Genomic DNA, 27,855 nt, shown 5'->3' on the forward strand with positions numbered 1-27,855 from the left:
AATAATAAAATAAAACAGGCTGCGCCGTGAGAATAAGGAGTGACCTGATTACAGTGATTTATGGAAACTGTTTCGCGTCATTTCCACAACAATCACAGAATGAACGATCCTCTCACGCCTGAAGACTGAGAAACTGTGACCACTAGATGGCGGTAGCCTCACTTCAAAGAAATGCTGGGAAATAACGCATCAGCAACACTTTTTCAACAGTTTTGCTGTTTCAGTGCTTTTCGTAAGTGAAAAGGAGTCATCACACAGCATGATAATGTTCAGTGAGATGATGAAGATGACGTGGACTTTTAGCTGCATCTCCTCGCTTCTGTTTCCTTCTGTCTGCTTTAAACAGCTTTTTCTCATCATGGAAAAACTTTTCTGAATTTAAGCTGCTGAAAATGACACTTTTATCACGGATGTGCTTCATCTCCAATCCCTGGTCATCAGCTGTAGCTGTGGGCAACACCAACAAAGCTGAACAAATGAACCAATGAGTGTTTTCTCCTGTCGCATGAATCTATCCCAAATGACAGTCTGGAGGCACGCTCGCAGCCACTGTTACATCACCTCCACTGTTCTGCACCACTGTACAGAGTGCTTTTCTATGAATAATACAGAGAGACTGGGGAGAGGGGGACATGGACATGGGGCTTGGTTACCAAATGACAGAGAAAGTACATGCTGTTAGAAAGGAGCAAGAGACTGGAGGAACATGGGAGTTGGGGGGATATCCAGGGGTGAAACAGTGAATGTGAGTTATATGTGTAAGACACACAGTAAGTAAACATATCAGACACTAATGCGTGGATTCTGATTGAACTTTATTGAATCAATGGATCAGCCACATGAAAAACTTCACGAGAGCATGAAACACATTCCTGCATATCGATCAACAGTGCCAGCTGTGTGTTTACATGAATCACAGACACAGGACAGAGTGCCAGAGAGACGTTACAGACAGGTGCAATGAGAAATGGCAGCAGCCTGGCCGGTCCCAGACTGTCTGGAGGAAGACAAGGTTATAGACTGTGTTTTCCCATGAGGGAGCCGGCTGCTTTAGTATAGAAAGAAAATAACATATTGCTCTCTGAGATCAGCAGACAGGTCCTCTGTCATTGCAGCAACACACACACACACACACACAGAGGCAGGCAGGAAACCAGACAGTCTCTCATGAAACTCAAACACAGATAATGAGACATGCTCAGCCAGAAAAGGTGAAAACAATCTTCTCTCTGCATTTGAAAATTGCTCATATCCTGACACACTCACCCGCGCCACCAGGAAGAATATTGAGCTACAATAAAAACTAGATAATAATTTTACTGGTGCTATAATCTTTCCACCTTTTTTATCGTCTCCCTTGTCCTCCCTCGCTTTGTCACTCGTTCATTCTTGCCAGCACAGTTAACACGGAGTTAACTGGGCTTGGTATATAATTAGACAAACAAAAAAGAGAGGGATGAAACATCTAAAGGAGAAGAGGCTCCAAATGATTACACATTCACTCCGCTTCCTTCCCCCTTGCTGCACACATAACCACCAATTAGAGGAGAAAAGAGGAGGATGAGGACAAGCAAGCAGCCAGAAGTCTATTTGTGTCTCTCTCTCTCTCTCTCTCTCTCTCTCTCTCTCTCTCTTCCCCCTGAAGACTCCCAGCGCCAGGGAGGGAGGAAGAGAAGAGAAAATAGAAGTGAAAAACAAGAAGTATATAAATAAAGAAATCAGAGTGTTTCACATCCGGTCGGCTGATTGGCTGAGACACGAGTCAGGCAGATCTGGGCCACAGTTGCACTCATTGTTCAGTGAGCTTTTCTACACAGTCCAACCCAGCGACAGCAATGAATGTTGATTGTGACCTTTGGTCTTTGGGTACAGTGGAAACAGAGCGTCACTTCTGTGCGTGCGTGTGTGTCTTCGTTCCTGAGATTTGCATGCGCCCACTTGGCCTTCTGTTCGTTTTTGCTCTTTCCTGACGTTGCCGGAGCAAGCCGCGGGGCACAGTCAACGGTCGATGGTTTTTATGTGATCCATACCAAACTCACCGACAGCGTTGAATGTTCACCGAGGCAAGCGGGACAGGGGCTGCGATGAGGCGGGAGGGGGAGGGGGGACAGACAGTCGGGGCAAAGCGGGGGACGGGGACAGAGCCGAGGACGTTGCTCAATCCACGGAGGGCAGGTCGCGCGGCATGGGGACGTAACGGCAGCAGACAGTGGCAGAATGAGTCCACTGTGGTTATGTTACACATGAACATAAACTGAGAGGGTCTGCTCTACTGCGTTACCAGCAGCTCATTTATCAGAGGAACTCCAAGTCTTTCATCTTCAGCTCGGTTTGGCCGTAACAGCATCTGAAACACAGATGAAGAGGAAGTTGTTAGCAGCGATATGGTCTTTAAAGGATCAGTTCACATTCAATTAAAGCCTTTCTCCATTTCTTTCTGCAGAGTCCAGCCACGCAGCTAATTTTGTTTTTCTTCGCGCAGGTGAGTGTAACAGAGGTGAATGGAACATGCCACGGTCGCAGCATTCAGACATGTTTAAAATATTCAACAGCAACGCGTCTTTCCAGAGAGTCCCAGCCACCCTAAATAATCCACAGCACAGTTTTCACGGGAGAAATGTAGCTACGCAGACAACATACCAATCACTTCCACTGCTTCGCGGTGAAGGAAGACAAATGAAACAAAACTACTTGCATACACAGACAACACTAGAATTAAGTGGGAGAATGTTTTTGCAATTTCAGTGAACTGACCCTTCAGTCAGATTACAATAATACAAATGCTTTAAATACTGAAATAAGCGCTGCCCAGGATGATAACAGAGAATTATCACGGAGCCTGCCACGGTTCTTATGGACATCTAGTCCAGAGAACAATGCTGCGATGTCCCGCTGTGCAGCCAAGCTTTTTGTACCCCAGCCATCCGCCGGCCACAGGCTGAGAGCTCCCATTGTCAGAAGCAGGCCATAGCTGGGGAACAACTGCCGACAGTGTCACTGCGCTGCTGCGCAGACCGGGGGCTGACGTCAGGATGGTAAATGCTGATCTCTGGTCATTCGTCGCCCCGTTTCATCGGCTTAGGGCACTGATGTCATTGAGCAGGCCAGACCTGCATCCATTACTCTGCTGTGGGAGGCCGACGTCAGGCTAGCATGATCACACACTGGCTACAATGGATGAGCAATGCGTCACGTTAGAGCAGCTATAATTCAGAAGGTCATAAAACAGACAATTTGGTTTTTGTCTCGCAAGTATGAGAGGTATTTGAATTATAGCCTCCGCATTCATTCACGGCATGCTGTCTTTTATGAATATGCAAAAATGTACAAACTAATTTGTATGATCACAGGGAAAGAAATATGATGGCCAGGTCGGTAGTCAAATAACATAGTATAATATTTACAGCCACTTAGTAAATAAGATAAAACACTATAAACTGCGTGCATCATGAAAAAGGAGCTTTTCGAGCTTTTTCAGTTGGCTTCTCTCTGGTGTTTCAACTGCAGCATGTGAACCAGAAGTCTCTTTTCTCTCAGGATGAAGCAGACCGGCTCAGATAAGAGACTAAATTCATAAGCCATATTACATCTTCCCAACTCCGTCCCAGCCTCTCTCTCTCACACACACACACACACACACACACACACACACACACACACACACACACACACACACACACACACACACACACACACACACACACACACACACACACACACACACACTTACACCTCACCCCACAATGAGACCGAAAATGAAAAATAGTCAGAGGTTCGAGGGAGGGGAGAAAAGAGGGCTTTGTCATGGCAACCCCTGTGTCAGCCAGCCATTTCTTCTTAATCCCCCCCCAGTTCAATGTCGCGCCCTCTCAGGGACCCCCTCTCTACAGCTGAATATTTCTTTTGTGTTGAGAGACTCTATGTATATGTGTGTGTGTGTGTGTGTGTGTGTGTGTGTGTGTGTGTGTGTGTGTGTGTGAGTGTGTGTGTGTGTGCAAGAGGGAGAGAGACAGGGAGGGATCACGGAGGGGGGAGGGATTGGGGTTAGAGGGGGAGATCATAGCTAACCCAGCTTAAATGGGGGGCCAAGCTGCAGGGCCACAGAGTCTCAACATTACACCGGGGTACAAACCAGAGATCAAATCACTCACAGACACACACACACGCACGCACGCACGCACGCACACATACATACATACATACACACATTTAAAAACTATATTGATGGAGGGAGATAATCTTTTGAAACAGCAGATAATTACATCATATGGCAAACAGCCGGGCCTTTCCCCCCTCTGAGCCTATCAACAACAGACCCCACACTTTATTTTTTCTTCTTTTATGGAACTCATGGTCGCTCGTGCTCTTGCCTGAGCAGGCCTCTCTACATTACTGACAAAAGCGGTTTTGGAGGAGTGGGTGGGGAGAGGCGTCAGCTGCTAGACAAAATTAAAAGGCCTCTATTTGTTCTTGACAATAAACGTCCCCATCTTTGGAGCTCCTCCACAGCTGCAGCCAGATAGGCTTTCGTTTCTCACTGCGGACTAATAGAGAGCAGCGTCTCCTTCCTCTACTGTAAGCCGATTTAGTGCGCAGGATCAAATTCAGGAGGTTTACAGCCATCTCTCTGAGTGATGCTACTCCACCAAGGAAGGGGACAAAAGAATGTGGCACATGGTAATATTTACCACCTGAATATATAATATTTAGTAACAGAGAAACAGGATTTTATGAGGACGCTTTAATGATGAAGTGCAGTATACCTGATGGAAACGATCTCCCCGGAGTCACAGCGTCAGGAGGCACAGTGTGAACACCTACAGATTGGAGACAGAAGCAGATATAAACACAAAACAGTCAGAGGCACAGAAATGGAGATCGATTTTTACAAAAAGCACCACCTTTCCAGGAACCTGACCATCTATCATATACATTCACAATTAATCTGATTTTCACTAGGAAGGTTCCTAATCAACAGATGATTAATGTCCAGTGCATCCTCCGGAAATCCCAAAACGCACTTCCCCCAAGGCTGAGCGATGGAGGCGGGTGGAGGAAGTGCCAGTGGTGTGTCTCTGGGGTGGTCTGATGTGGCCGTGGGCGAGGCTTTAATGTAGCTGCATGTCCACTCCAGTGTATACTGTACATCGTACTAATGACTAACAGACCTGCAGTTTGCCTGTAAGGGCCTCACACACCACTCCATGCCTACACATGCATACGCTCCACTTTAATGGCAGCCTTCAGACTTCATTTGAAGTGTGCTGTGGTGTTCGCTAAAAAAACTGACCCCAGATTTTTCATAAGGGAAGAAAAATATGGATTTGAGGACCTGCAGTGCCCTCAGACTAATATTTGACCCTTGGGGTTGGTTACATAAAGTGGCCATTTAAATCAAAATATGGATAATTGCAGCTTGCCTGCTTTGTGGTGGCTCTTTGTCTGACATATATAGATCTGGGGTTGCCAAACATCTGGCTGGGATATTATATGTGATATAGGTTGCAGACATAATTCTAAAAAAAGTATATTGGCAGGAAAAGAATCTAACTGAAGTTGCACGTCTCTGCAGATTCTAGAAAATCTATTTTCATCACCTGTGTAGCAGAAGTTTCCCTTAAAATGATGACAATGAAAGAAAAAATATAATCTCCTTCTTCACAACCCCCACATTATACAACCCCGCTTACGCTGTGCGAAGCAGTAATAAAAACAGAGTGCAGACATTTGCAAAGGAACGGTTTTAAGAAGTGTTCCTGAGTCCATGCAGTAATGTCCTGCATACAATCACGAGTTCAGAGCGGTGAAAGGATGCTCCTTTCATACTCAATCATGATACTATCACCTGCTACCAATGGACCTGTTTACCTGTGGAATGTTCCAAACAGGTGTTTTTGGAGCATTCCACATCTTTCCCAGCCTTTAGCTGCTCCTGTCTCAACTTGTTTGAGACGTGTTGCTGCCTCAAATTCACAATAAGCACATATTTACAAAAAACAATGAAGAAAATGAGGTAAAACTCGAAATATGTTGTATTTGTACTGTTTTCAATAGAGTATATGTCAAAAAGGAGTAGCACATTATCACACTATGTTTTATTTATGTCTTACACAGCGTCACAGCATTTTTGGAATCAGGGTTGTGAATTTAATCTATTGACACCTGAGCCAAAACAGGCCTTACACAGCAGTGAGAGTGCTCCATGCCAATCTAGTCTATTAGAGAGCAAAGGGCACATTGTAACACAAGGTGCAGAGTCTGCTCAACAAGTGCGTAGACATAAACCAAAAACAAAAGGCACAGAGTTAGCGCCTCAGGACTGATTGGCAGGGTGGGGTCGTTGGGTGACCCTTGACCTTTCTAACCCCAAGGAATGTTGTTGTGCTGGTGCCTGTATTGTTCCAGCCTCCCTGAGGAGCCCCAGCCGAGCATCAGATGAATGCTGAACGCTGAATGTTCCTGAGGGCTTCTCCTCCACCCCCCCCCCCGAAAAAACCTCCTCTTTCTTGCCTTAATCCATTTCTTTTCTGCTCTTCATCCTCAGACTTCAACAAACAAAAGGTATCAACAGGTCTGAGTGTGCCGCCGTTGTCGGTCTGAAGTGCACATGCAGAAAGGCCACTAACGAGGGTGTCCGGCCAACGCTCCTCGCTGACCTAATTGACCAACAAAGATGCAGTAAAAGGGCGTCTAAGAAAACCACACTCAAGGAAAAGCTTCTTTGCCCTATCACTAATCAAATAAACCACTGTTTTTTATTGGTCCACTGTCCAGATCTAAGAGATCTGAGAGTCTTCAGGCAGTCTGAGAGTCTGGCTCTGGAGGAAGTCAACAGCAGTAGAAGGAGACTGACAGATGAGAGGGCCAGACAGACAATTACTGGCCAGGTATGTCCTTTATACCCACCTAGGGCTGGTCAGAGGAAATGGAGGAATTTATGATGTCATAAAAAAGTGCCAGAAGAGAAGTGCCTGAGAACAGGTTGTCTCTGGAGCTGCAGCCATAAAAGACTCCTGCGGCTTCCGCTCCCTCCCCCTGACTACCACCCGAGATGATAACAGTAGACTGAGCGCCAGACAGAGCTATACAGCACAGACACACAACATGCAAGTGTATGCGTGTAATCCAACTCATCTGTAAACACACGACGTGTGAGTGAACAATGGGATGGAAAAATGCTTCAGAAAACTACAGAGGGAAAGTTGATTTTTGAGGTTCCAGGAACTTTAAATTTTCATCTTGTCCTCCACAACTTTTCCAGATTTCTTCAAAAATATTTTAATATTCTGTTTTAGAAAATACATAATAAAATCATAAAATATGGTGGGTGTGTATTAATTCAACCCACTGCCGGCTGAACCACATATGGGATTTCAAACATGCTCACATAGATCAAAACTTTCATGTTTTTGCTTGATACTCAGGTACATTTTACTGCTCATATTAATTTACTTTTACTTAAGTATTTTAATGCTTTAGTATTTGAAAACATACCATTGCACTCACACACGGGAGTACGGGATTTGAATACTTTATAATCAATAATTCTATCACTAACACTGTCTAATAAAATTGCTTTTGGCCCACTGGATGAGACTAGACTGCTCCAGATTCATTTCCATCTTTAAAAGCTCTCTCTTATCCTTCTCTCCCTCAATTTATAACCATCTCAATACAGTAATGCAAGATTTTTAACAAGAGGAGCACCATCTGTCAGCTCAAACCAAGCAGGTGTAAGGAAGAGAAAGCTGAAAAACGTTCTATGAGGACATAAAGGATGCTCAATCAATCCTCTTTGCACGCACACACAAACTCACATCTGTACGTATACACACAGCACTACCACGAAAAGATAGAGATACACTGTCACAGTCTCAGCGCTTGTTAAAAAAAGGAAGAGAGAAGATGGTTATTTGCTCTACAACCTAACTAAGGAGGTTTCCCATTGTAAAAAGGAGTGGCTGCACAGCCCCGTTTCCTTTCATCCCTCTCCTTGTGGCACGCTGCCTTTGTCTCACAGAGGACAGAACAGCCAGCCTCCCGGCTACGCTACACTGGTCAAATACCTGGGAACTACCACTAGCCTGGTGGGAAAAACAACAAGAGGAGGAGGAGGAAGAGAGACAGAAAGAGAGAGGAGGGGTGGGGGGGGTAAGGTGTGAGTGTTAATCTGAGACACGGCGAGACTGACCAGCTAAAACAGAAGAGCCTGTAAAAAAAAAAACCCTGTTATTAAATCTCAAAGGGAATGATGGGGGAAGTTGCACAAAGCTGCAGAGAACTATGAACACCTGGCACCAAACTACACTTCAAAAAGACGTTAAGGCCGCTGACACTGGAGAAAAATGTTATACATGATTTTAGAGACTAAAGTCATGACCACCTGTTTTTACTTTTCATCCAGTTTTCAGACGGCGCTCCTCTTTCTTCCTTATTAAAAAGGTAGCAACTGTACGTGTGCAATTAAGAACGCTGAGGTGAAGGAAGGCAGTTTTTTTTTTTTTCCCTTTTCCCCTCGTCCAATTCTGCACTTTCATGCCAGCTCAGCAGAATGAAGGCAGTTCCTGTATGTGAGGTACTGTATGGGGGTGAAGTGAGTTTAAGTCCTCCCTAAACCCGACTGCAGCCGGCTGAATGTAAAAAGCTTTACGTTCCAGTCCACACGGCCTGCATCGGCAGCCAGACCTCACTGTCACACCTCATAAAGCGGAGCTCGAGCACCGGGGTTGTGTTTAAAAGCCGGGGGAAAGATAAGGCAAAATAAGGACAAATGCGGAGGAAAATAAGAATGCACCCATTCAGAAAACTGTGGAGAAAAGAGTGAAAAGCCCTAGACAAAAGCTCTTTAGCTGCAACTCTGATGGCACGTCTCCAGTACGCTGAATAAGAAAATATACTTTCAGGACAAATTGCGGCAGGAAAGGTGAGAAAGTGAAAATGCCATTCAGGGATTGTTAAGACCATAATCCTCTCTTCTTATTTCTAGTTTTTGCTTAGCTGTCGAGAGGGAAGCGAGAACCCACAAGTTTATTTTCAAATAGTCCACAAAGAATGCCTGCCATTTCCTGGCGTTCCCCACTTCCATATGAAAGCCCCCTTTTCCTTTAGTAACAATGGGAAAGATTCCAAAATTTCCACGGGGAGTTTCTTTGCGTGGCGACACAATAGAAAGCATGTTGTGACAGGGCTGTTTCTCTCAGCTGTGACACGATCGGGACTAATGCAGTGTTTTTGTCTTACAGCGACCATACTTCACGATTAAAGCGGCCACACAGCAGCTGTAGCATCTCATGAACGAGCTGAGAGTGAAGCCCGGATCTGTCTTTGGAATATCTGCCATTTCTCACATGTAGGATGTTGCAAAATCTCCAGTGTGAACTCGTAGATAAAAGGAGCTTCTGAAGCATCAAACTGATTGGACATTAAGCACAGAGGAGGACTAAAAACTCATTATTTCAGCAGATGTTCTGAGTTTTAACAAGCTTCCCTGATCTGCATTTTCTAATCTATAACTTTACCTTAAGCGCACACACACACACACACACACACACACACACACACACACACACACACACACACACACACACACACACACACACACACACGCCACAGGAGTGCCTTAATTAACCAAAAGAACCCGTTTAGTCCTGAAGTGGAGAGAGTTCAAGTGTCATGTGCTCCTGAGTGGGCCGACAGGCTCTTGAAAGCCACCTGGCTTGACCGGAGCAGACCTGGGCCTTCGGCGAGACAAGAGGTCAGAGGTCATCCACTCATCTAGATAGGCAGTATGTTGCAGTGCCTGAGGCAGGGCGCACTACCTAACCTTTCCATTTACCCAACTCTGCACTCACAAAGAAGCACAAACACGCACACATATGGATGCAGGTCCCCGCTGCTGTGAACTCACTCAACCCCTAACTTCATGAACGCAATGCAAATGTGTGTGGCGCTGCTTTGGATCCATAGATCGACAATTCAGTCTGGGGTGGGGCATTAGGGCAAACCGACATGTCTTCAAGCTGATGAAATAATGCATCAAATGTGTGCGTGTTGTATTTTAATGATCGGAAAGGACGAAGGATGAGTGGAAGCATCTTTCTCCCTCCTCACGTGTGTGTTTGATGGCAGCAGGGAAAGAAGTGGGTGTCTGCTGGGAGTCCTGTGATGGTGGGAGAGGTGAGACAGGGCTCCCCGATGCTGACGACATTACATTTTCACCAACAAAAAACGAGAAGGAGGTTGTATTCTTTTTCGTTTGAACTGCTCCGTGAATGCCGTTGGGACAGAGATGATGTGTAACAATGGAGGAACCACAGTGATCTGTGGTGGAGAGCCTCTTCCGCTGTGATAGCAGGTTGCTTCTCGAGATAATTGCGGGGTGCAGCCGATGAAACTCATCCCGTGTGATAATGAGCTATGCAGGAATGATGATCATAGTTCCAGCAGGAGATAAGATAAGCCAACATCCAACCATCCTTCTGCCTACACAACAGCGGCAGGAAGACAGCGGCTTTGCCACACTCACTTCATCCTGATAGCTCTCTGAGCGCAGCTCCAAACTGAATTAAAAGCCCCACAAGAGATACGCACTCGGACGTGCGCTGCTCTTTGCTGCGAGGTTGCTGCTCTGTCTCTTCATGGTGGACAAAGTGAATTACATGTAACTCAGCCCTGAGAGGGACGGAAGTGAGGCTATCACAGCACATCCGCACCTATCAGTACTGTTCATTCACTGTGCATTTCTCTAATAACAACTCCTGCCATTGTTTTTTTTCCCCCTTACTATATTTTGTACAAGATATGTAAGCACAAGCAGTTAATGCCAGTTAGGTAAATATTTGGTTTTCAATAAAACCTGTTTGTTTGTTTTTTGTTTTTGTTTTTTTTTTTTAAATTAAAGCACGTTGTGTACACAATCCATAGCCAGTAAAATGCAGTGCTGCACTAAGCGTCTAGACCAACTATATCCAAATTGCAGGAGAATTTATGGAGGCTGCCTCATTAACCTTAAGGCATATTAGTGCTTGGCAGACTAAGCACGGCAGCATCTCTTAAAGAAAGCCTGTCTCAGCTGCATTAAACCACTTGGAGGGTCAAAACCACTGAGTGGCACGTTGGGCCATAACGTGGCCCACAAGTGAGCGTGAAACGCTCGCGATGGAGTGTGTTTGTTGGGTCAATGTGGATCCTCTCCACCCTGAAAATGGCAGTCTGGCTGTTTTTTGCCATGTGCTGGAGGCCCAAATTCCGGGAGGAAGTCAGATGCGCAAAGACTGTTTCCGAGAATTCAGGATGCGCAAAATCATGCGTGTATAGTCTACTTGCACACACACACAAAAAGAAAAGAAAAAAAAAACATCCCCGCGTGCACCTCGCCACGAAGCATACAATATTTTACCCGCACGCGCTGTGCTCGGGTGCCTCTTTATTTTCTGGCAGCGTTACGCACCCATCCACACAGACGGATCACATCATGAGTCACGGCTTGGCGAGAGACGGGTGGCGGCTCTGAATGATCGCTGTCTGTTCTATGGTCTTCAGGTGTCTCACTTGAATTCTTCGGGGCAGGGGGGGCGGGGGGGTGCTGTAATGTCTATACAATGACAGATGGTCCGCACAAAGCCGGTGCGCACTGTTCAGCTGAAAAATAATAGCCACCATTTATCAGCGTGCGGGCCCAATAGAAACAGGAGACTGTCTGGTGAGTGAAATGAATCAAAGTTATATTGTTTGGGAGGTTCCCACCAGGATTCCTCTGGGCTGCACTGGCTGTTTAAACGTATCGTTAAAACTTTCCAAGAGACGGAAACAGCATTTGTCTGTACACTGTGTACCGCCGACGCGTCTTGCGGGGCATTAAAAGTTGAAGTGTGCATTAAAAGCTCGCACGGACCAATCGGAAATCCCGTTTTTCCTCGAGTCACACGGATGTCCTCATGAAACGACTGATGAAAGATTTTTTTTTTTCTATCTGCTGGCATGTTTCTCAACATGCGCCGGATTAAGAGACGCGAAGCCGCCTTATTGGCACTGAGCGCCCACCCAGACCCCATCACATCATGTCAGAGTTCCACATTCATTCCGCGTGCACGGTCAGCAGAAAATCCACACTTTCTCCAAATGAATGAAAATATTAAAGAAGCACCATCTCCCGACTAAAACATCAGTTTGCACAGATTCTGCTGGATTTAACTAATCGCCGCCGCTCCGTTTTTACGTCAGAGTTTTTGCATTTTACATGGTAGCATACTTACATTTTTTCCTTTCACCTCCTGCGTGTCAAACATCAGGATGCACTTTCCTGTCGAGGCGGACTGATGCGGTTTCTTCAGGTCTTCCACAGTGGGTGTTTTCACTCTCATCACTTCCGTCCGAGACCAATTCTCCACCGACTGAGCGCCCGCTGCCGCTCTGATCCACAGATTACGTCTGTTTGAGAGGCAGGAGGGAGGGCATCCGGTTTACAGGGATCACCGGGAGGACCGGGATTGGCTGAGAGGAGATAGCTTGATAAAATGCGCGTCTGCCATTGGACGAGCTTGCAAGCGGGGTGGAGGCGCGGAGGGGGCTGTCGTGTATTATTCAGGAGAAACCGGGTGGGGAGTGGAGGAGGAGGATACTCGGGGCAAAGCGGCATATGCAGACAATGCCCTGTGTCTCAGAAATTCAGATTTCATTGGTGGACTTATGCGCCACAGTTTATGGCTTCCAATAATCTCTTCACATGGACTAACAGTCAAATCGGAGCACTTATGTTAACCCCAAGAGTGTCTGTGTTTATAATGACCCCAGAGTGCTTAATATAGGCTCTGGGATCACTGTAATGAGCCCATAATGGCAGTTTCCTACAGGAAAAAAATGTTGTGACAGAGAAAACCCTTAATTTTCCACCAGTACATGAGCATATTTCGCCTTTTGGCTTTCCTGTCGATGTTTGTCCTATTTTAAGATTAAAATTGGCCAAAAATAAAATATGCTGGACTAACCAGATGGAAGGGAACAACTATAAATAAATCAAACAGCCATTATTTTGCAACATCAAACCTCAAGAAAGTCTGTGTGTGTGCATGTGACTTTCTGCATGTGTGTGTCTGTGTCAGAGTGTGTGTGTGCGCGCTCCTGTGTGTGTGTTTCTGCTGTATGTAGGCTACGAGAAAGCTGGAACTGCAGAATTCTCCACACAGGAGTAGGGGAGGAAATGGTGCATGGATAATTCTTGCTTCAGATCCTCTGGTGCTCGCTCAGAGAGTACTCGGCTGAATCAATACTGCTCAAAGCTTTCTCATGTTCCCCTTCTCACATCAGTGCTGCTGTTGGGAGTCCAGGCCAGTCCATTTTAGGTGTTTTCTAGAGATGATGCTTTGAATTAAAAACTCCACCCCTCCTTCTGTGGAGGGGTAATTACAATACTAAATCACCCTTGACCTACAGGCCCCATGAAGGCACACAGATTCACATCCACAATACTAACCTGCGTACTGAGCCGGTGTGTGAGCAGACAGAGAAATCCTAATAACCACAGCGGGGGCTCTGCTCTGACCGGTAGTCATGGTGATTGAACACATTTCTCCACACAGCAGAAAGGCGATGTGTCTGCGCTGCACCACACAGGCCTTTATTAGGCCCAGACCCTTGGACTGGAAGGAAGGAAGCACCAAGTGGAGGATCACACCCTGCTTCATTGTGACTCTACAATTTTACGACAGTCATGAGGCCGTCGACCACAAACCGGCTCTTTTTGGGAAGACGTTCTGCTCTTCAAGCCGATAAAACGGCACGCTCAAATCTCAACAAAGCGGCACATCATCTGATTATTGTGTGGATTTGAAGGCTCATTTGCATAACTGGTGGGAATGATGCTCTCAGAAGTGCAGCACCTAGAGTTCTGCAGTATTCAGTCTAATTTCAAACATCCAAATGAGAGCAACAGCCTTGGCTTGATTTCCTTTAAGCTTCTAATCTCTCTTTCCTCTTAATTTAGCTGCAGCTTCAATCACAGCTCTTTCACAAACCTAACCGTGTGGGAGTTTATGTGTGTGACTGCTATCATGTGAAAACCTTATAATTCCATATTCGGTGCTTTATTTCTAATTGAAGGGTCATTTGATTCTCCTTCAGTTTAAAGCTTTTTGGCACAACCTTCTGATAAAGCAGCTTTTAAAACTCATCTATAAGTTGGAACGTTTAGATGGTTAATAAATCATTTATGAACAGTGTGAGTTATAAAACAGGATTAAGAATAGCCTACTTTTTGGTTACCAGGTTGTGAAAAAGCCCTATGGCTGGTGTTTAATATTCAATGGACCACTTATGCCACTTAATACTGCAGAGGATCCATTTCTTAGCCACTTATGAGCATTTATAACCCCAGACATGATAAGAAAGTTAAGACACCAGAAGAATTTATTCATGAATTAGTAATATTTATAACTGTATTATTACAAAGAAGAAAGGATGAACACCAACCAAAAGGAATTTTCACAACAGTCAATTATGTTTAGTTCATTTGCAATAAAACACCAGTTTTGCTGCAGCAGCCTTGCTTGTAACTTATGGTGGCTAATGTTAGCCATTGTTAACTCAACGGCATCGGTGTTCATCAGCAGATTTTAGTACAAAACTGTTGTTGAAAGTTAAAAAACCTTTCACCTTCCTGCCTGGTACAATCACCTACACTGAACCTCTAACAATACGCTTTCTAGGATTGTGGCAACCAAAATAGCTGGTACAGAAAAGATGAAGAAGAAGGTGAGGAGTATCGCTCCCATCCAGCCAGTTTGAGCCTTTGAGCTCCAGGAGGTGCTATAGAATCCCTCTGGCAGCTAAAAATGTGTTGAAGAAGTCCCTCGTCCCGTCAGTGTCCTTCACCCGACAAAGTGGCTGCTGAAATTTAAGTCACAGATATTGAAATGAACTGTTTACTGTGTAGTGTGACCTTGTCTGTGTGTTTGGTTTACTAACTGCATGAAACTGGTGAAACTGACATTAATTATTCAGCTGCTTTAGTGAATACAACATTCTTAAAATCAGTCTGACGAACTTCAGTATGTGTCTTCATCAATCTGAAAACATTTCTCTCTTCTTGGTTTGTACAAGATTTTTTTTTTTTTTTGCATAAGGTCCATGTGCAGCTGTGCCTGGATAAGCTAGACTGATGTGCACATTTCCACTTATGCCCACATGTGTGTGTGATCCAGGCTCAAGCCGGCCCTGGACTCCACACAAATGGAAAGTGTCCGATGTGCTACTGTTGATTTCCATGACAACGTATTAAGCTGAGGCTTAAAGCCATGGCTGTGCCATACTGTGCCTAGTAAGAGTGACATCTCCAACTGCTTCAGTAATGAGCTGTCTGACATGCTGTCATCCTCCACAGACGGACTACAGTAGGCCACTCAACTCTCTTGAGAATTATCAGAAATGTTTTAAAGGGATGCTTTGACATACGGGAAATATGCTTATTCACTTCCTTGTTGTGAGTGAGACAGCTATGTTATGTGTGTATGGTAAATATGAAGCTACTACCAAAGACTGGAGACAGGGGGAAATAGCAAGCCTGTCCAAAGGTATCAAAATTTACCCACAAACACGTCTGAAACTCATTAATTAACACGGTATGAATTGTTTGGTCAATCCCTGGAGAAAAACACTTAATACTGTAAAACTAGAAAGAATCCAGATCACAACAACAAATGAGATATAAAGTGTTAAAACGAGCTTTAATGCACTGGTAGGCAGAGATTTCTACATTTGAATGGACATAGCTGTTTCCCCCGTTTCCTGTATGCTACGCTAAACTGCTGCTGGCTGTAGTGTCACATTTACCGTACAGACACGAGAGTGCAAAAGAAAGTGAGTAAATGTATTTTCCAAAATGTCAGACTATTCCTTTAAAGTTTCAGCAGTTAAACCTTACACATGAGACACATTTCTCTTCGAGCTAAAATGCTGTGCACCTGCACAGCATACAGGCCTGTAGTGTTTGGGGTAATTTGGGAATCCAGATATTCAACATTTCCAAGAGAACAGAGGATTTTAGCAATTGTGATCACCACCAATCGCCTCCAAATGTAAGTAGCTATAAAATCTGGATTATCATTAGACACACACAGGTTTTGTTTATTTGATGGGTCAGAAATTCTTGATATAGCTGTTGTCTGGAAACTGTTCTCATGCAGCTAATTGCGAGCCGCAGTGTGAGCGCCTTATCTCACACCATCAGCAGTATGGCACAGTCCCCGCCAACGCCAGACCACCTCCAACAACCCTGCGTACAGCTCTGCCATCATGGATGCCTCCTGTCGGGTCTCATTCGCGCTCGATGCCAGGAGCAAATTCTCCATCTCAATTAATCACTGAGTTTCTAATGGAATGCTTCCCTTCAGGATGAGGCCCATCACAGAGGGGGCTGCAGTCAGTGCTGTCGGTGAAGCTGCTCTGATTGCCTGAATACACTCCCAGCTTTGGAGTCACTGCAGATGTCTGCTAATTGTGGTGATTATGGCGAACGGAGGGGGGTAGGAATATGTAATGAATTTCCCATTGCTTTCATGCCTCACATCCTTTGGTTATGCGCATCTGCTATACAAGCGGAGCATCCGCAGGGTTTGGAGACGGACAAAAGTGACATGGGGGATTGGGCATGGGCTTTTGGATGGGCAGCTATTCTAACACCGAGTGCAGCCAGATTGGGTCCATTTATTCTTTTAGTTCTGCTCATTTCTGATAGAGCGCTGGTTTTAGTTCCTCTCCTCTCCTCTTCTGCTCGATGCCCTTGTTCTGTCACTTCTTTTCTACTCTTCTTTGCAGATTTACAAATGGGTGGATGACTTTAAAAACCTTTAGCAACCTTTCTCTCAGGCCAAAATGAGATCCAACTTAACACTCACCGGGTCAAATCAAGCCAATTTTTATCCCTATGGGACAGAATCACAGGTTTGTTTTAAATAGCTTCACAGTGTTGTACAGCTCTATTTTCAGGCAATTGACTAAAACATGCACAAAAAAGGGGGGGGGGTTAATGAGGAAAAAAGGCAGAAATTTCAGGAAGAGGGACTTTCTTGTTGGATGGACAGACAAAAGTAGGGAGAAGAAGAATCTTCTCATCTGGTCTTTCCCAAAGGAAATAAATTAGAAATGCACAACATTGAGTAAATATTAAATGTAAAACCTTGCACTTTTAATTGCGACTGTGATAAAGTGCTGTAACTTCAGATTCCAAAGGCAGAAATAAAGAAAATGTGAAATCTGTTATACAGTCCTCTACATGTCAGAAACACAGTGTAATTTTTATATTTTCACAGGAGAAATAAAACCAGTGGTTGTGCTAATTTAAAAGCCATATGTAAATTGCTTGTGCAGCTTAACAACCTATTAAACGGAGAGGATTATGCATGCAACCTGAATTTCTGCACATTCTTCTCTTTACGGTTATCATGCCTCTCTTGGACATGCTACTCTGGACGTTGAACTGGAACAAATCATATTCATGCATTTAGCATATTAATGACGTTAAATATCAGACATTGTCTCCTCTGTTGCAAATGCAAACACGCGCGATTTATGGCGGCTGTGCTTTTGCGAGGCAAGAGTTAGCTAATTCCTTTGGGGCGAGTGCCCTTGCTGTCACACTGATCAAAGACTTTCTCTTGATATGAGCATAAACTGCTCCCTGCCCCATCACCGTCAATGTCTGTGCATGCGTGTGAGTTTCTGTGTGCGTTTGTGCAAGTGTATCCCTATTTGTGTGTGTGAGGTGAGGTGGGTGTATGTGTGTGTGTGTGTGTGTGTGTGTGTGTGTGTGTGTGTGTGTGTGTGTGTGTGTGTGTGTGTGTGTGTGTGTGTGTGTGTGTGTGTGTGTGTGCATATGCATCCCCCATCACCAGAGGCTGTATTATGCATTGTTGTTGGCATGGCCTACATGCTCACCCAAGCATGGTTCAGTGTGGTACAGTACACACGTCTTCGCATCTACACTGCACTCCCCTGTCGTGTCCGCAGGCCCGCTTCATTTACCTTTGCTCCTGAATTAATGCTAGTTAACTGTCACATTAACTCATATCTGTTTGCTTGCTTTGTCAACAACATAAACTAGCCTCAGTATGTGATAGCCAGGGTTATTTTTGCTTTGATACACAGCACACGCATGGACTGAGTTGGACTCTATGTATGCAGGCTACCGAAAGCTGCAGCCATCCATATATAACCTCTATCTTATGTGAGCAAAATGCACTGTTGTGTAAGAATTTAAAGCTATGCATGCAGCTTTGTGTTCTCCCAGCAAAACTGTGCAGCAAAATGCAAAACTTTTCTGCGGAGTGCAATCGTGCAGGTGTTTCATTCAACGTTTCAATAGAGGCCAAACCGTGGGCGTGGACGCTCCATTGAATGAAGAGTGCATGGCCTTGTATCTGTGTATGTCTTCACATGTACATGTGTGTGGAGCATATATTTGCCCGCCAGAAGCGAGTGTGTTAAATTCTCTTAGCATGTGTGACGAATCAAGTGGCTGGGAAAAGAGCAGCGCGTTGCATGGCCTCTCTCTGCCTCTCACAGGCTAAATTCTAAAGAGGCTATCGATCTGTCAAGGTCTCGGGTCGTTTTTTGCTCTGCCCTAACTCATTATCTTATCTATTTGGCTTTGTATCTTCATCTCTGTATCTTCCACAGTGTCCGTCTTTGTATCTTCTTCTTTATTTCATGCTCATTTTGAATAGACATGATGCAGAATGTGGGAGAGAGATGCAGCGAGCATGTGAGATAAAAAAGAGAGAGCATCCCCCACTCGTACGTCTTTCATCCTAATCCGTAGTCTCTGTCCAAGAAAGGGCCTCCCTTTCACTTGTCTGCCCTAAAGCCTCTTATATGTGACCCCTCTGTCTCTCCCTCAGGGCTCTCTCCCACGGACAGAAACCACACTCACAAACACTCACACATCTGTGCATTTTATTTTACGGTACACGGAGAGAGTTGCATGTGTTTGTGTTGAAACAACATAATATTTCAACCATGAAAAAACAAAAAAGAAACAAAAAAACAAGCAGAGGTCAGAATGCATTTGCTCCAAACACCATTATCAAAGCTGTGCAAAGCCACAAACTGACAGAGCATCTTACTATATGTTTTGCCTGAAGGTGAAGGCAAATTTACCGCCAGGCTGACTAACACAGCTGTTGGGAGAGCGTGCCTCTCGTTAAAAGAAGTGACCTCAATAAAGATGGACGTTTGGCAGTCCGTTATGTAACTGACTGTGGATGATCCCGCGGCTGTGTGGATGCGTGTGTTGTTTTTTTGTGCGAATGCTTTCATGTGTGCATCTGCGTGCATGTGTGTATGTGAGAGTGTTCATGAGAAAATTCATGTGCATATCATGGCAAGTTAGGGACCGTAGGAAAATGGCTGGGGTGGGAAGGGGTCTGAATCTTTTGTTGAAAAAAGTGTTATTAATAATCAGCATTTCCTTGACTAAAAAAACACTTGAGTTGGTAAAACCTGTTTAATCGTGTAATACATTTAAAACCTTTATGGAACAAACTGGAAATTACCAAAATTATGGTAAACACCACAAAATTCTAAATGTCCCTTGTGGAATCTTCCCTTCACGATCTCTCTTAGATGTGAATTTTGTATATTTCTGACACTACAGGCATCTGGAAAAACTGGTGACATATCAAATAAGTGTTAATTTAAGTTTAATCCCTTTGCTAATATATTTATTTACTGTCCATCATGTTAAAACCTTTCCAGCATTTTTGGTTAGTTGAAAAGAAGAGAGAGCTCCTCATCTGATCGCTGGTGTTCATATCCTGTGATCCATCAGATTCTGACTTGTAGCAGTGCGACAACCATTGCTTGAAGAAGAATCTGAGATTTATGTAGTTGATATTTGCTCGATGACAAAGTAGAATTAATATTATTTCCAGTCTCTACACTGTTTTAATTTTCTTCTGCAGCTGTAGCACAGCCCCCCAGTGAGGAGTTAACACTGTTTTCCCTCGCAGCAAGTGGAGAAATGTGTCAGGGCAGGTTTACTGAATGTCACAGAGCAGTGACAAGAATATGCAGTGAAAGCCCAACATCCTTTCAGCACAGTAGAATATCTGTGGAATAGGTGTTATACTGAGAAACATCCAACCCCGATTCCAAAAAAGTTGGGATGCTGTGTAAACATAAATAAATACAGAATGCATCATTGAATGAACATTGAACATTGTGTTTATCAGCACCGGTTTTAAGAAGTGTTCCCGGGCCCATGTAGTATTCTCCTTTATCCAATCGTGTGTTCACAAAGTGGTGAACCTCTCTCCATCCTTGTTTGTGAACGACTGAGCCTTTCCAGGGTGCCCCTTTCATACCCAATCATGATACTATCACCTGCATTCCACAACTCTCCCAGTCTTTAGTTGCTCCTGTCGAAACATGTTTGAAACGTGCTGCTGGCATCAAATTCAGAATAAGAATAATATATTTACAAAATCAATGAAGCTGATGAGTAAAACATTAAATATATCGTCTCTGTATCGTCTCACATTCTGTTTTAATGTTTTTCACAGCGTCCCAGCAAACCAACAAAACATATTCTTTTCACTAAGAAATGTATTCTTCTCCCATCAAACAAGCTACATGAAAAGATTCAATAAGGGATTCAAAACCAGATTCAGTGCTATAAAAACCTTATCCCTTGCCTTATAGTAACTACTGCGATGCCTGAGTCCAAACCCTAACAACTCTATCCTTTGATATCGTCATGTATATATTAACTCTATAAAGGGAAGGCTAAGATAAAAATAAAGACCACAAACTACCGTCTTTTTAGCCAAACGAAAACTCACAATGCTTCTCCTTTTCTCTAAGATAATTTTCATACAGTCCCTTAGTTGGTGTTGTGTTGGCTCTAGATGGGGTTACGCTTAAAGCAACAGAGCTGTGGTCTTGTGGCATGCGCTGTACAGCTCAACGGCATGATGATACTTTATCCCGTGAAGGCACATATACATACCGACGCTACAATAGACCTAGAAACCACACTTCTTATAGATTGACTGTAATCCCTCAGAAGTGGTCATACAGTAAACACACAGTGCGCTCAGCACTAAGAACAGAGAGGCTCTCTGTCTGCACTGTATGGAGGGATTTGATGCTGGCTTGCACTCTGCCTGCTGTGACCCCACCCCTGGTAAATACAGGGTTGGAGGTTTCCTCCGTGGATAAAAATACACTTGCTTCTCAGCAGAGAGGGAGAAAAGCCAGAATTCTTCTCTCCTCTGTGCCTATTGTGCACGAGGAGGTAAACACTCCCACACTCATCCCAAGTTTTGCTTTGTTTTTTCTGGCAGATTGGCAAAGTTGTGGGAAATTTAAAGTCACGCAGTATGTTGAAGAGGTGTACAATTGTGGTGAATGTTATTATTATGTATAGCATGTGTTAACTTATTCTGTAGTGTGGAGAACTGTGCTTTTGCTTGTCACGCATGCTTCTTCCTGCTTTTGTCTTTTGTTCCTTATGGGCTCCACTACTTCCCAACCTGTGACATCATCATTGTGCTGTGCAAAAGTGCTTCAGGCTGGCTGAGGCCTACAGCTGACAAAGGTACGGTTACTTCTTAAGTTTATAACGAAGGTTAGACAAGCCTTAGTGTACTCAGTGGTGTTCTGTCAGTCTCAAGTGTGCACTGAGAACTTCCTGTTAACACAAAAGAGTTTTCTGCTGGTTGAACTGAGCTGGAAAAGAGACTCTGAGTGACTTCCTTGTTCGAGCTGGAAGCACACAGACTGATTAATGTTATGGCGCCTGGCACTCCATGCCGGTGAGTTGTTGTCATCAAGTTTTATTGTTGTTTTAAAATCAGTTTAAGGGTCAGTTTGATCTTGGTGGAACAAGAATACAAAGTTTGATCTATCAAATGTCACTTGGGCTGGTGATGCACACAAATGTGCAGCTACAAAAAGCCCATCATGTTGTGAACTTACATGCTGGCTACATAACTTCTGATGTTGATTTAATCTCTTTACAGAAACAAGAATGTCCAGGAAATGTCATACCTCTCTCTTCAACAACTCAGGTTTTTGAAGAAATGAGGAATATGTTGGGAAATCACATGTGATCAGCTTCTGTCATTGGCTGGAGGTTGAGTAGCGAGTGAAACTGAAAATGAGCCACGGAGGACAAGAAAATCAGGGAACAGGACTGAGAGATGTCTTTAATATACTTGTTAAAGCACCTCAGGAGCGACTGCTGAGCCTGACATTCCAGCTGGGTGAGTCTCCTGAAGATAATATCATACACGCCTTGTGTCTGATCGTTCTCCAGCGGGAGGCACAGGCCCTGGACAAACTCCAGACATTGAGGGACAACTGCCTCGCTAAACATCTGGCTGAAAAGTGGCAGATGTGTGGAGGTAAATTAGAAGACTTTGCCATTTATTGTGGTCATTTCCAAGAGTTTACACGGGAATCTTTGGCAGAGCTGGCTCGCATTTTCAAAGTTTTGTCAGAACAGAGGCTGTGTGATCCACTTCTGAGAAATCTGGCCTATAAGAGAGCTGTTTCCAGTGAGGATCTGGAGTATGATCAACTCAGAGAGGAAGCTAAAGTTGTCTGTGGACCTCAGTTCGCAGAGAGCATGTGGACCCCGACAGATATCAAGTCAGGGTCTTCCTGTGATCTTCACAGCAGCCTGGATGAAAGAAACACAACTTTAAAAGTGACGCTGTCCCATGATCAGTCAGAGAGAGCTCACAGTCTGCCCAGCCCACTGCAGGCAAGCTCCTCAATGCCCTCATACCCGACTCACCTAGAGATAAGTATGCCTCCAACAGCCCCTTTTCAAGAAGACCGAAGCACCCCAGAAACATCAGATAAATCCAAGCAAAACGCCCCCGCTGTCCTTGTTAGTGGATTTGACGCAAAAAATCCACCTGAGCAATCTCTGACAGCTGAGGAGCCTGACCTTAAATCCATTGAACCTCCAATGTCTGGAGCACAGAAACACTCAAGGATGGATGAAACATTTGCTGCCAAGAGCATTAAGTTGGACAGTCTTATCGCTCCAACCCAAACCACCAAACCAGCCCCTGAAGAAAACTTTGCACTACCTACTGCAACAAACATTGTTCTACCCATGACGCCTGTTGCAAATGAAATGCATGAAAGCAACAGTGCGGAAGAGGAAGAAGAGGCAATATTTTATGCATTTGTTATCTTGCATGCGCCAGAGGATGCAGATATGGCCGAGAGCATGAGGGAAAAGCTGGAAAAAGTCAGTGGTAGTGAAGGTGCAACTTTCTCGGAGGACTTTGCCACCCCTGGAAAGAGCACTCTGAAGTGTGTAGAAGATGCTATCAACAACACAGCCTTTACTCTTCTGCTGCTCACCCGCAACTTCAACACTCGCATGCTGGAGATGAAGACAAACTCTGCCCTCATCAACTCCATAAACAAGAAGCACAAGTACAACACCGTCATCCCCCTGCTGCCGCGGGAGAACTGCATGCCCAGGCAGAGCATCCCGATATTTTTGCAGACAATAGTTCCACTCGAGGAGAACAAGAGCTTTGAGAGAAAAATACAAAAGTCGCTGTCTCCAGCAAGGATTAAGACACAGAAGAAAATCTGGACTGAAGAGCAAACGCTGAAAATGCAGATAGAGAGACAGGAGAGACTAAAGCAATTAAACCAGCATCAAAAGCAGGTGATCAAGAAGTGTGCATCGGTACATGCCCTGGAGGAGGAGCACCTCAGGCTTTTAATGGCACAGAAACTTCTTCTCGGTTCCACTGTGCCACCAGAACAGGGCGGCGGAGATGGCAGGGATTACTGGCCACGAAATATTCATATTGAAAATGCCAAGTACATTATGATTGGCAACGACTCTCAGATGACCGTGGATTTGGGCGGCAGCGCGGACAAAGACGATTCAGTTTACAGAGAGGAGGAGCAATAAGCTTAAAGATGAAAATGTGACCATGTTTGATAAGGTTTTCTGGAGTCAATTCATTTGTTGAAACTGGCAGAAATAATGGTTTACTGAACACTAAAATGTAACAACCACTGTGGGGTATTCACTGTAAATTGTTTCACTGTATTTAAACCTTCTGGGCAAAGACAATTCAATAAAACTGTCACAAGAGCAATTAAGGGCCTTCTCAGTGATGTGATGTGAGAGGATTCTGTGAAGACAGTCTGTTGAGCAGAAGCAGTGTTTCAAGCGAATATTTAGCAGAAGACTGCCATCTACTGACAGATATGTGGCATATACTTCCTGAGCTTGTGAGCTGTGTGAACCCACTGTAGGCACTAGGGAGCAATGCTGTTACACGCTCCGTATTGCTCCTCATTGCCCTTCACAGGATCTTGGGAGTGCAGTGTCATCCAGTAACACTGCTGCTCTGCTGTCTGACAGCTAAAAGGCATTTCAGTTCTGTATTTTACATATTGTTCCAAATGTGTTATTCATGTCTCCGTGTCTCATGTCTGTAGCTGCAGACAACAACAGGCTGTTAACGCAATATTGGAGACATGACCGTCTCTCAAAAATGAATTTAAAAATGAAAGTGATCAGCTCGGGTGCATGGGTCTCTGCTAATTTGAATATGAGCCAAACTGTCGGCTGAGCTTCTCAGGCAGGCGCTTTGATAGTTCAGGCTGAAAATGAAAATGACACAAACTACCTGAGAACAGGCAAAGTCACTTCAATGACACTTAATTTTCTACATTTTTTTACTCTATGCTTCTTGTATCTGTTCACTGTTGTTCAAGTAGTTTTTTTTTCTTCTCGTGCAGTGTTTTCTGATGCACTTTGTAACCTTGTTTGTGAGGAAGCTTCGTGAATAAATTTTTATTCTAATTCTCACTATAGTCTCACCTGTATGGAGAGGACATGTACAGCCTCTCCATGGCTGTTGCTGTGTGATCTGTATGTGTATGCTTGTTTTCTGCACCTCTGTAACTGCATTTAATCAGTGGTGGAAGAAGTATTCAAGCAGATGTAGTAATACCACAATGGAAAATACTCAATTATTGATAAAACATCCTGCAGTCAACCTGTGTTAAGCACTAAAATTAAATGCCCTTGGTATTAAAATAACTGACTGGATACCATACGTGATTAGGATGTTTAAGTGTATTATGACGTCATGAATGGTTCAGGTGACGGCAGGTTTGGCTGGTTGTGAATCTAAAGAAATGTGTCATATCGTCATTGTCAGATGAGAATCCTGCACAGTACCTTCAAGATATGCATGATATGGATGACCAGGTTCTGTCTGTGCTCTAATAGGACACACGTGCCATATTTTTGCTCTAATCTCACATCATAGGAGCACATGAGTGACTTTTTTCTGTCATAGGAGCAGCTCAGACTTGCTTCTATAGGTATATCAGCCAGACAGTCCCCCTATCGGACTCTTGTTTATCGTATAGTGTGTGTGTGTGTGTGTGTGTGTGTGTGTGTGTGTGTGTGTGTGTGTGTGTGTGTGTGTGTGTGTGTGTGTGACTCAGTTCAGCCTAAACTGGGCACTTTCTCCTCCAAACCAGGTGGGGCTCTGCTGTTCCTTCATCATTTTGTCCCTCGGCCTTAAGAGTCTGCGATGAAGTCTTTTAGTAAGATAAGAAAATCCTCTTAACTGTTGCACCTCTTATCCTTTCTAAGACTCTAACATTTTGTAAAATTTAATCTTAAAGAATCAAAAACAAATTGTTTTTTTTTATGGAATAGTGACAGTTTGAACATGCAGGACCTCTACCAGGAAAGAGCAGTATTTCATCATCTGTTGTTAATCTTCAGTAATACAGCATAAAAGTTTAGTGGTGTAAAAGTCTAAAATCTTACAAAATACAGACGTTCAGTGCACCAGAAGCATCTCTTTCTTAATCTAAACATATTTTAAGATAATACATGTAAAATAATAGGTGACATCATCATAATCAGTCCCTAATCTCTTTCTTATCAGAACGCCAAATGAAGAAATAAAACAGGTGCTATGGACACTTTCTGGCAAGGTACTTCTCTGTGTTTCAGTCATTTCTTACTTTATTTTGTTGCTTACTGCTGAGAAGGTATCCTCATAATAAAGTGACACAAAGCAAAAATAATCAGAAATTTGGGGAACATTTAGGAAACATTTGATCTTTATATGTGTCATTTGTCTTAATTGTAACCTATAATCAAACCAGTCATATCTATGAAAGTAGGGACAGCACCTATCCACAAAGGCCTGAATATTCTTTTCCCTTTTCCAAAATTTCTGGTGGAAATAAAAACAAATGGAATAAATGATATTAGATATTTGTGAAGAAGAATTACAAAAAGTGTATTTCTCTCTCCGTTTCTCCATGGAAACAACATCTGGGAGTTAGTCAGAGGCCCTCCTGCCAGTTAACTCCACCTTGGTCTGTGTTACATTGTGGTGACTCCTGTCAGCGCTGAATAGACTGGGTGGGTGGAGCGCGCATGCGCACTGCGCTCTCTCCTCCGATCGGTGCGGCAGGAAAAGCGCAGGGAAGACGCCGCGGAGAGACAGAGGAGAGAGGAAAACAGTTAGAAAAGAAAAAGAGGAGCAACATGGACACGAACAGCGTCTTTAGCTGATGTGTGAAACTGGCCCCCGGTGCTGGACTGTGGCCTCCCTCCTCTGCCGCACAGCTGCTCCGTTATGTCGGACAACCTGAGGATAATAATGTCCGGGAATGGAGGAAATCTGGAGAAATCCTGCTCCTAAACTGCGCTGCGCTGTCAGGCTTTAAGGGTGTTACTCAAACCTAAAATCTAAAAGGATGGTGCTCGTGTAAGCGAGGAGCGCCCTTTTTCCAAGCCGCCCGTCGTGCTCTCCAACAGTCGAGGCCACGCGCAAAGTTTTTTTTTTTCCTTTTTTTCTGGAGAAGGGGGAAATTTTTTGCTGCATTGAATTCCTCCGGACGGGATGTCATCCGCAGTCAGGAGGAATTCCTCAGGCTGACTGATCCTCCAGCTGCAGCGTTAATAGTCGTGATAGACAGAGAGAAGATGGGAGATGCGGCAGACGACAGAGGGATGAGACGGACCTTCATCGTCCCTGCCATCAAGAGCTTCGATCACTATGACTTTACCAGGGCCAAGATATCCTGCAGCCTGACGTGGCTGGTGGCCAAGGCTTTCGGCTCGGGTAGGTGGCGTCTCCTAATCGCCTCTGGATTAGGTTAGTGGAAAACGTTGTAGAGATTAATCATCTAACGGGTGTTATAATGAGGACTGATGTTGACTTGGACGCAGGACTATTTTGTAAACAGCAGCCTGTAATCAGACTCTCACTGTGTCCCTCCGTTTGTATTATAAATAGAAACTTTCTAGTCTATAAAATAGCAGCAGTTGAATAAAGACTGAACACCAGCATGTCTTCTTTATCCATACACTGAGTATTATCGACCGGATGTACACTGTAAGGCGTTTTAGGCTTCATGGCTGTATTTGTGCACACTGCAGTGTTTTTCATATGGCAGCCTCCACCTGCGTCCACACCACTGCTCATGTCACAGTGTCATTGATTTAACCTGTTGCATGCCTAATGCCAATTATTTCCCTCTGCAGAAGTCAGGCCAAACCTATTATGTAAGTCTGACTACAGATCTGGACTGCCAGTCTTAACGGTGTGGTGGCTGATCGACCCATGCGAGAGCTTAACTTCTGCTGGTGGTCAGGGGTCAGAGCTGCAGCTGACAGCAGTCTGTCCATGAGTTTATCAGTTATAACTGAATAATTGGAAGCAATGTCAGGAAATTCAATGCATTTTGAGGCAAGCAGGTTTGCTAAAGCAGTACACACAAACGTTTATTCACACCCATGAAAACAATCTAGAAATGCAAAATACTATAATGCGAGAG

The 27,855-nt window shown here is 44.2% G+C and overlaps 2 protein-coding genes across 3 annotated transcripts in view; both read left to right on the forward strand.

Moving 5' to 3' along the window:
• The first annotated feature begins 22,023 nt into the window (after positions 1-22,023).
• On the forward strand, positions 22,024-24,057 carry ticam1 (TIR domain containing adaptor molecule 1). Its single transcript, XM_070973243.1, has one exon. The coding sequence runs from the start codon at positions 22,151-22,153 to the stop codon at positions 23,939-23,941; it is 1,791 nt and encodes a 596-aa protein (XP_070829344.1). The 5' UTR covers positions 22,024-22,150; the 3' UTR covers positions 23,942-24,057.
• A 2,392-nt stretch (positions 24,058-26,449) lies between these two features.
• The window catches only part of camsap2b (calmodulin regulated spectrin-associated protein family, member 2b), a 33,117-nt gene continuing 31,711 nt past the window's right edge, over positions 26,450-27,855 (forward strand). Inside the window, exon 1 of one of the 2 annotated variants that reach the window (XM_070973398.1) lies at positions 26,450-27,140. In XM_070973398.1, the coding sequence (XP_070829499.1) occupies positions 27,002-27,140 (139 nt within the window). In that variant the 5' untranslated portion in view covers positions 26,450-27,001. The remainder of the gene's footprint in view (positions 27,141-27,855) is intronic. The other variant, XM_070973399.1, reaches the window with a different exon arrangement.

The sequence above is a fragment of the Chaetodon trifascialis genome, chromosome 11 (assembly GCF_039877785.1).
Source record: "Chaetodon trifascialis isolate fChaTrf1 chromosome 11, fChaTrf1.hap1, whole genome shotgun sequence".
Lineage (NCBI taxonomy): Eukaryota > Metazoa > Chordata > Actinopteri > Chaetodontiformes > Chaetodontidae > Chaetodon > Chaetodon trifascialis.

What these genes read in the sequence shown, in the direction of transcription:
- ticam1 (XM_070973243.1), top strand. Translation starts at nt 22,151, where the DNA reads ATGAGCCACGGAGGACAAGAAAATCAGGGAACAGGACTGAGAGATGTC.